The 9748-nt window shown below is 45.9% G+C and overlaps 2 protein-coding genes across 2 annotated transcripts; both read left to right on the forward strand.

Moving 5' to 3' along the window:
• Window positions 1-47: 47 nt before the first annotated feature.
• Window positions 48-1607, forward strand: LOC140769729 (molybdate transporter 2). Its single transcript, XM_073110578.1, has one exon. The coding sequence runs from the start codon at window positions 57-59 to the stop codon at window positions 1422-1424; it is 1368 nt and encodes a 455-aa protein (XP_072966679.1). The 5' UTR covers window positions 48-56; the 3' UTR covers window positions 1425-1607.
• A 5795-nt stretch (window positions 1608-7402) lies between these two features.
• Window positions 7403-9269, forward strand: LOC140770968 (indole-3-pyruvate monooxygenase YUCCA1). Its single transcript, XM_073112308.1, has 4 exons — window positions 7403-8220; window positions 8315-8563; window positions 8678-8800; window positions 8980-9269. Exons 1-4 carry the CDS (start codon window positions 7603-7605, stop codon window positions 9238-9240), a joined length of 1251 nt encoding a protein of 416 aa, XP_072968409.1. The 5' UTR covers window positions 7403-7602; the 3' UTR covers window positions 9241-9269.
• The last annotated feature ends 479 nt before the right edge of the window (window positions 9270-9748 follow it).

Here is a 9748-nt window from a genome sequence, read left to right on the forward strand (position 1 = left end):
ACGCCTCGAAAGTCGATCGAAGCATCTTCCTTCCTCCTCCTCCTCCAACCTCCGCCATGGACTCCTCCTCCTCCTCTTCCACCACCACCCCACTCCTCTCCCACCGCCGCTTCCTCTCCTTCCCTTCTGCTTTCTCTGCGCTCCGCCTCAAAACCACCCTGTCCTCCGAGCTCTCCGGCGCCGTCGGCGACCTCGGTACCTATATCCCCATCGTCCTCGCCCTCTCCCTAGTATCGCACCTCGACCTCGGCACCACCCTCGTCTTCACCGCCCTCTACAACGCGGTCACCGGCCTCCTCTTCGGCATCCCCATGCCCGTCCAGCCCATGAAATCCATCGCCGCCGTTGCCATCTCCTCCGCCCCCCACCTCACCATCCCGCAGATCATGGCCGCCGGGATCTCCACTGCCTCCGTCCTCATCCTGCTCGGTGTTACCGGCCTCATGTCCGCCCTCTACCGCCTCCTTCCCCTCCCCGTCGTCCGCGGCGTGCAGCTCTCCCAAGGCCTCTCTTTTGCCTTCTCCGCCATCAAGTACATCCGCTTCGACCAAGATTTCTCCACCTCTTCCTCCCTCGGCCCTCGCCCCTGGCTTGGCCTCGACGGCCTCCTCCTCGCCGTTTCCGCCCTCCTCTTCCTCGCCCTCGCCACCGGCGCCGGAGAAGAAACCAACCAAAGCCCATCTCCCAATTGCCGCAATACCTCCACACGCATCCCCTCCGCTCTCTTGGTATTCCTCCTGGGTCTCCTTCTCTGCTTCATCCGCAACCCTTCCATAATCCAACACCTCAGTCTCGGCCCTTCACCACTCAAACTCGTACACATGACTTGGGACGACTTCAAGGTGGGATTTTTCCGCGCGGCAATCCCGCAGATCCCGCTCTCCGTTCTCAACTCCGTGATCGCCGTCTGCAAGCTTTCCTCCGACCTCTTCCCCGACCGAGAAGAGCTCTCGGTCACGTCCGTCTCCATCAGCGTCGGATTGATGAACTTGGTCGGGTGCTGGTTCGGCGCCATGCCGGTTTGCCACGGAGCAGGTGGGCTCGCGGGGCAGTACAGATTTGGGGGCAGGAGCGGCGCCTCCGTTATGTTCTTGGCGATTGCGAAGTTGGCCTTGGGATTGATTTTCGGGAATTCGTTCGTAAGAATCTTGGGCCAGTTTCCGATTGGGATCCTCGGAGTTTTGCTGCTCTTCTCCGGGATCGAGCTCGCCATGGCGTCGAGGGATATGGGGAGCAAGGAGGAATCCTTCGTCATGTTGGTTTGCGCGGCTGTTTCGTTGACCGGTTCGAGCGCCGCGCTCGGGTTTGGATGTGGGATTTTGGTGTTCATTTTGCTGCGGCTGAGGGAGGTAGATTACTGTGCGTTAATCGGGATTCGAGTAGTTAAAGAAGGGCCCGAAATAGATGGTCGTGAAGGTGTCTGAGATCGATGGGTTTATACTACCAGTATTAATTACTTCTCTTGTTCCGTTACTTTAATTGCTTTCGGGATGGAGGAGGAGGAAGTGAGTTGTTAATTTGTTATGTGTACTTTTGTTACAAAATCGAGGGTTTTAAAGCTGTAAACACAAATATATATAATTTAGAATCTTTAATTAGCAACCAAATGTTGTTAAACCGGACAGTTGTCAAGCTATTTTCTATTCGTGTCTGTGAACCAAACACTTTTCAGCACCTTCTCCCCTGTCGTTTTCATCGTTGGATTTTATTCCAATGGATGTCATAATCATCTATTACCTCCATCTAATTACATGCATCTCAAGTTAATAAGCATAGTTTACATTGAATATAAATGTACAAAGTCCTCTGTCCACAGGATTTAGTTGTGGATGGAGGTAGTCAATTCTCCAACTTTAGGATCGACTAGTTGAAAAGTAATTAAATCTTTTACCGATATTTAAAATGAAGTTTCTGGTCCGATCCCTTTTCACATTCATAAAACAATAAACAAAATCTTGTTGTTAGGATATGTTTGGTTTATTGAAAGTAAGAGAGCAAATTGATGATTTTCTACAAGATCACCATTTTACGGTATTTAAATAAAGATAATAGGGTAGAAAATGAATTTTTCTACTCAGGCATCGAGAGAGTGACACTTCTACATGAATTTCTCCTCTCTAGCAGTTGTTCTTGACCACACTATGACTTAATTCATGAGTTCTTTTACAACAATAATAAAGACGTCAAAAAGGTCATGATAAAACTTTGCTCTTGACCACGCTATGACTTAATTCATTAGTTCTTTTCCGCTTTCAAAATTCTTGCTATGCTCTCTTTGAATGATGAAACTTTGATCTCTTGAAATGATGATATTTGAAATATGAATTAACTTCAAAACTCTCGCTCTGCTCTCTTTAGTGATAGAAGAAAAAGAATAAATATTTCAATCAAAAATTAGTATGAGAAGGCAAAACAGCTAAAATAAAAATATTGATTGGAGTAAAATAATATTTTATTTTCTTGGCGCGGGCCCTACCTCCGCTGGTGCTGGCTCTATCTTCCTCGCCTTTTTTTTATTAATATTTTCGTATTTTTCATCAACTAAATATATCCGTAAAAAACTACGAAATGCGATAATATCTTTTTATGATCCGTCTATAAAGTGGGGCTGATTGACATTACTAAAATAACTCTTGTTTTATAAAAAGAAATTCTAAAATAAAAAGTAAAATAATTTTTTTAATAACTAAATATTAAAAGTATAAAACTTAAAATTAATTTTTATTTTTTTACTCTTTAGAAATGAAACGGTCTTTACTTGTGACAAAATTCATTAAGAATTTGCTAATTAACGTACTGGCTTATAGGGGTGGTAAAATTTCACCCGATCCAATAACCCGACTCTTAATCGGATTTGAGTTTAGTTTAATTGGGTTTGGGTCGTAAACGGGTTAACCCGCCTAACCCGTTTAATAATCGAGTCGTGTTTGGGTTTATATTGCTGCCCCATTTTGACTCGTTTAAGTATACGGTCGGATCAGGTTGAGTCAAGTCAACCCGCTAACTCAATGATAATATATATATAATTAAAAAGATAAATCTAATTATATCTACCCTAACACGCCGCCTCTCCACTCTCTACTCCTCTCCGCTCTCCGCTCTCTACTCCTCTCCAACCATCTCAACGAAAGGGGGAAAAAAATTTCGTCCGCCTCTGCTTCCGCCTTTGACTCCACTTTCGCCTTTGTCTCCGCCTCTATTTGCCGCCTCTGCCTCCATCTTATCCTCACGCTTCGCCTAGCCTCCATATACGTATCACGTCGTGTTACTCGTTTAATAGTCGTATCATGTACGTATCTAATAAATGTAACATTTTTATTAATCGGGTCGTGTTCGTCTTAGAGTAAAGTTAACTCGACCAGAATATGACCCGCCCGGAACCTGCTTAATCCGACTAAATTGCCACCCCTACTGGCTGACCTATCATCTAGAGCATAGAAAAACGTGCATGAGACCCGTTCTAAACAATGTGATGAAGAATCGCCATTTTTGCCTTCCGACCTACTTAGACCCGTCGACATCGACCAATACGATCACTACTCACCGTCAGATCCTGATCGCACGGCCAATCGAAGAAACTACCGCGTCTGTCCTGTTACCAAATATCTCAACAAGTGGGCCCACACATCCGACGTGGCACCAAACTCCCCCACGCTATTGGTAGCTAATTCCAGACGCCAAGGCAAGGAAAGCCCCCTCCGTCACCGTAAATCTCCACGCCACGTGCCTTCCGCTAACATCCGCCGTCCGCGTCCGCATCAACCACCGTGATCTGACCAACAACTTCCAATCTCCTTGCATCCTTCCTCCCTCCTTCCTATTTAAGTTTTGAGTCCTTTAACTTCAACTCTATAACCATCCAAACCGAGAGAGGGAGAGAGAGAGAGAGAGAGAGATGGCGTTATCGATCAACTCATGTCTCAAGCCTTCTTCCCCTCCAATTCCTCCTCCGTCTCTCTCTCCTAAATCCAAAACCATTCTAACTCCATGGTGATTAAAACCTCCAATACCAAAATAATTAGAGTATCAATTAATAAGTACTTCTCGATCGTCCAGCTAACAAACTTTTGATTTCAGGCCGGCGAGCGGCGATCCGAGCTGGCGAAGGGGGTGCGTGTCGACGGTGGCGTGCGTCATAATTGGCTCCGCGATCGGGCTAACGGACGGCGAGGGCGGCACCGTGCTCGCCGGGGACATTACGGCTGTGGAGGTGGCAGAGGGGAGGATGATGAGGTGGAGTGACAAGAGGAAGTGCCCACCTTGGCATGTGAATTCTTTGGAGAATATCGTGCCGGAGAATCTTCCTCGGCCTTGGACCCGCCGGAGATCCAATAGTATTGCTGCTCATGATCAGACGGCTCCTGATGTTGGATTCTTGGCTAAACATAACACCAGTTGCTTCTCTCTTTAGCGGTAGGAAACCTCTCGTGTAATCTTTAGTATGTTAGAAAAGGCAAGGTTGTATAAAGAAAGTGGTAGATGGATAGAAGAAACACTGGTTCGTTCCCAATTGGGATGTATCATACTTAACATGGGTACTTGGTACAAAGAAAAATTGTATTCAAGAATAAATATTCTTATTAATATACTTCACAATTTAAACTTTTAGATTAATTAGTTTAAGCAACAAAAGAAAAAAAAAAAAAACTTCTTCAGTCCAATGTTTCAAAATCATAATTCATGGATAATAGCATAGTTATTTCCTATGAGAAAGCTAGAAAATTGAAAGAGACACAGTATACAAGGAGGCAAGTAATAGATGTGGATCTGGGCAGAAGGTCCAGATCCGTGTGGGGTCATAAACACTAAGAAAAAGGCAAATATTATATGCAGACATGCAATTAGTTTGCAGTACAATGATTTGTTGTTGTAGTACAACTGAGAGATCCAGTACCTGCAGGTTTATTTATCTTGTACTATAACACAAATGGGGAAAAGTAGATCTCGTGCAACCTTGGGTGCAGGAATATGATTGGGTATCAAAACGTTTGTTTTGAGAAATCTGAATCTTTTGTTTTTATCGGTGGGTATCAATCATCCTAAGAGGCTAAGATACTGTTACTCATAAATGTTTCGATAAATTTATTTTAAGTATCTAGGATTGGACTTACCAGTTCTAATGTTTATGAAAACCGAACTCAGAAAAAAGCCTATCAATATAGAATTTTGAGCCCATCTTCCGTTACTAGGGTCAAGGCCTGCATACTAGTTTGCAAAAGGCTTCATACTAGATGGAAGATGATGGGCCTCATGAAGCATTCCCTACCTCCTGGCCCATACTATTGTTCTTTTGCGGTCCTAGATACCTGATTTTTATTTATAAGAAATTTATTAAACACGTTTTATTATCATTCACACTATATTTTTTGAACCCTGCATTTTATTTAAAAATATTTAGGCTTAATTTTATTTTAATTTTAACTATAAAAAATTTACTTAAGGACATAAAAATTATTGTATATCTATAACCATTTTAATTCCTTTTATGTGAGAATTGACTACTAAGGAAAATACTGTCAGCAGGTTTTTGACATGATAAATTAATCTGTTAGTCAATTATAAATACAAATTAAAATAGAAGTGTGTATTTTTTTGAAAAAACTCCTTTGATCTTTAAAATGCGAGGAGGGACATACGGTAATTAGTTGCAAGTACTGAGCGAGGGACATCGGACCCACCTAAAAATCTCAGATCCAGTGGGGCCCGAACTGCTTTGCGACTTCAAGGGTCGATCAAGTCAAAACTCCTCGCTACCCGACTGACCCACTACGAAGTCCACACGCCACGTAATGGATCTCTTCACTCGGCGTCAAGTCGGGAGATCATGGCGTCATCATGACGCTTGCCCAAATTACAATTAACACTCCCACCACGGTCAAATCGAGCTTTAAACTGACCTCGCCGATCTTTTCCACCTCCTCCCTCCTCCCTCCTCTCGAAGAATCGCAAGAGAAGGAATATCCCAATCCCACGGCGGGGATCCTGGAGTACGAATACGATCCTCCCGGGTCACCTCACCGGCACGTGTCGATTAACCCCACGCCAACTGCTGCTCCCGTCACGTGACCTCACGCGGGCGTCAGCCATCATCCCCCTCCCGACAAGTACCACGCATCCCCTCGCTCGACGTCACACCATACGTCCACAGCTCCGGATCTGACACCGTCTATCGCACCGGGGCCCAGTAACGTACGGCGGATGATTGAGCTACTCTGTGCACGGTCAGGGTGACGCAAGCGAGGGAACGGGTTCCGCCGTGGCAACAGTCGCACGCTCGAGGTCCTCCTGCTGCCGTTTGTTTGCCGTTTCTGGAAATATTTAATCCGATGAAAAAGGGCGATAAAAATAAATCTCGTGACCGCTTTACGTCACGTTTCTTAATTGGATCGTTGGGATGTGGCAGTTGCAACTTCCCGAGATATCTCCTCCCTTTAGATCTCGATATTTCGACTTCCACATTCCAACTTTGGGGGTGGGGGGGGGATTAAGATAAGCATATATCTATCGATGCGCAAAGTTTGTTGAAATTACTTCGTCCAATGCTTGGAGTCATTTATTATGGTTTCTTAGATCACCACAGGGATACGACAGAAGTCAATTAAGAATATACCAGTGTACTACTTTAACTTGGGGATGATTTGGGGCATTTTTAATTACTCTTCTGGTCCTACAAAATCATCTTATATTGGGCTCCCTACGAGGAACAGAAGGCCCCAGTCCAGAGTTCTCAGTGGAGGCCCCTATCCATCAATGATTAGTACGGCATACTTAAGCTACTAGTACCGTAGGCTTAAGTGGTCCCATTAAAGAACTGGGCCCTAACGTGATCCTAGCTTTCAATTTGGGCTGGGCCTGCATATTTTGATGGCCCACAAAAGATCTCTCTGTCTATATCTTCTGACATATACAAAAATACCTGTAAATCTTTTCGTCTTATTTTCTTTTAAAAAAAAAAGACAAATAACGCCACTCTGTAATTAATTCCTTTGACCGTTCTCCACAAGTTGTAAAATCTGCGAGGGCTTTATTACAGATAGGTCTACGTACAGCATTTTCAAACTGTTCCTAAAAGGGCAGCGTTTTACAACAGTACTGAGTCGATATTGCGTCTGCATAGTTTTGGTATTATTATACCCTCTCTAATAAACCCCCCACCAATGAGCAATCTCACATATAGCTGGAAAGGATCGCCATTAATACGAGCCTGTTAATAAATCCCCCCCTTCTCTCTCTCTTCCTCAGCAGTCACTTTTATGTCCTCCCCAATGTTGTTATTTACTCCCCCTTCCTCCTCTTCCTTCACGTATTCATTTACTCCTCTTTCGCTCTTTCTTAAGAATGGCTATATAGGTAGTGGACCAAATCCTTGCCTTAGTCCTCACGCTTCATACGTTTGCTCTGCTGCTCTCTCCTCTGCAGTAAGTAAAAATCGCATCCAATACACCCCAAAACAATCCAAGTCCCCAGAAAAAAGAATCCAAGTTACACCTATAAAAACTAACCCATCTCACAGCTTCCGTTAACACTCCCACTGCAAACAGCCCGGCACCAAGCGAAGGCTCACTAGCTAGCGAATCAAAAGAAAGAACTGAGAGCAGAGCTATGGGTTCGCACCCAAATCGCACTTGGGTCAACGGCCCCATCGTAGTCGGCGCCGGGCCCTCCGGCCTCGCCGTAGCTGCCTGCCTCGCCAAGCTCGGCGTCCCCTCCGTAGTCCTCGAGAAGTCCGACTGCGTCGCCTCGCTATGGCAGCACCGGACCTACGACCGCCTCAAGCTCCACCTTCCCAAGCGCTTCTGCGAGCTCCCCTTCATGCCTTTCCCCGACCGTTTCCCGCAGTACCCGAGCAAGCACCAGTTCGTATCCTACATGGAGTCCTACGCCTCCGCGTTCGGGATAAAGCCGCGGTTCGGCACCGAGGTCGCGAAAGCCGAGTTCGACTCGGCCGTAGGGGGATGGGTAGTTAAGACGAGCCAAGGAGACGAGCTGGTGGCCAAGTGGCTGGTGGTGGCCACGGGGGAGAACGCCGAGCCCGTAGTTCCGGAGTTGCATGGGCTAGACCGGTTCCCGCGGCGCGTGATCCACACGTGCGGATACAAGTCTGGCGCGGACTTCAAAGGTGAGAAGGTCTTAGTCGTCGGGTGCGGAAATTCTGGTATGGAGATCAGCCTGGACCTCTGCAGGCACAACGCGAGGCCCTCCATGGTGGTCCGGAACACCGTAAGCTAAACTAACTGTTTAAAGGCTAATATTTGTTTCTGAAAAGGTTGCCTTTTCTTTTGTAAAACTCCTAGTATATGTTTTACACAAGCAGGTGCATGTGTTGCCGAGAGAGATGCTTGGGATGTCCACATTTGGGATCGCCGTGGGGCTTCTCAGGTGGCTCCCTGTGAGGCTAGTCGACAAGCTACTCCTGGGCATGGCCCACCTCACCCTGGGCGACACTGACCGGCTCGGCCTACGAAGGCCCAAGACCGGGCCCATCGAGCTGAAGAACCTGACCGGAAAAACCCCAGTCTTGGATGTGGGCGCCTTGGCCCAGATCAAATCCGGCAAGATTAAGGTGGGGCCCCCTTCGTCGATCTTGGGACTATCAACTCTTGTCCTCTTCCTCACTCTACTGGTGCAAAATCTTCTCACATTAATTAAGTCGATCGTTTAATTATACGTGAAAAAGGTGGTGGGAGGCGTGAAGGAGATAACGAAAGCAGGAGCCAAGTTCGCGGACGGGAGAGAGGAGCAGTTCGACTCGATAATCCTTGCCACGGGCTACAAGAGCAACGTCCCTTCGTGGCTCAATGTAAGCGTGACCTGCTTTTAACTATTAACTTGCCTTTATGGACAAAGGATTGGAAAATGGAGCTAAAAGCTAAAAGTTATAGGGTGGTCCCATTAATTTATGACAACACGTTACACATAGCTAGCTACTGAGTTAATTACTTGAATATTAATTGTCGTTTAATATTATTCTGGACTCAGGATGGAGGCGGTATGTTTACCAAAGATGGCATTCCAAAAGCTCAATTCCCCCACGGGTGGAGAGGGGAGAAGGGCCTCTACTCCGTCGGCTTTACGCAGCGAGGGCTCCTCGGAACCTCCTCCGATGCCCTCAACATTGCCAAGGACATCCATCTCCAGTGGAAGAAGAGTAGTACTCAAGTTAAGACCGACCTCCAAAGGCCCTTGTCCTCCTCCTCCTCTTTGCCTCTCTTCCAGTTGAGCTTGGCCTTAATTAATTAATTTGTACATTGCCCAATTTTGCATGCATGGGGCCCTTAATTAATCCTCTCCAAAGTGTATTGTATATTAATTTATTCTGATTATAGAAATCAACATGGTCCTAATTACTACTTAGTATGTATCGGCACTCGCTTCTGTGATCGATGGCATGCGGGTACTTATGGCTGCAGAGTGCAGTAGCGACTCAGAGAGTATATTAATGGGTTCAAAGAAACCTTGTGATCCATGTCCTGCTGCATCCTCAAGGTGCAGATCATTTACTGACCTCTCCTTATGCTGCGCATTACAACTTGCAAGTGTAATGAGATGAAGCTTCATTAAACTTAGGATTAATTGTCTATTACTATCGTTGACTCGTTGGGCGATTCAAAAAAAAAAAAAGAGTTGCAAACAAAAGGTCAAGCAAGCGTTTTGATGTGAGGATTAAGTGGACAATGATGGGCTCTGCAAACGCCTTAATGTTCGCATCAGAGCCAGAGTGACAGCTCTGCAGCTGGGACTTTGGAGC

This window comes from Typha angustifolia, chromosome 11 (assembly GCF_048772165.1).
Source record: "Typha angustifolia cultivar Huaian chromosome 11, ASM4877216v1, whole genome shotgun sequence".
In the NCBI taxonomy this organism is placed as follows: Eukaryota; Viridiplantae; Streptophyta; class Magnoliopsida; order Poales; family Typhaceae; genus Typha; species Typha angustifolia.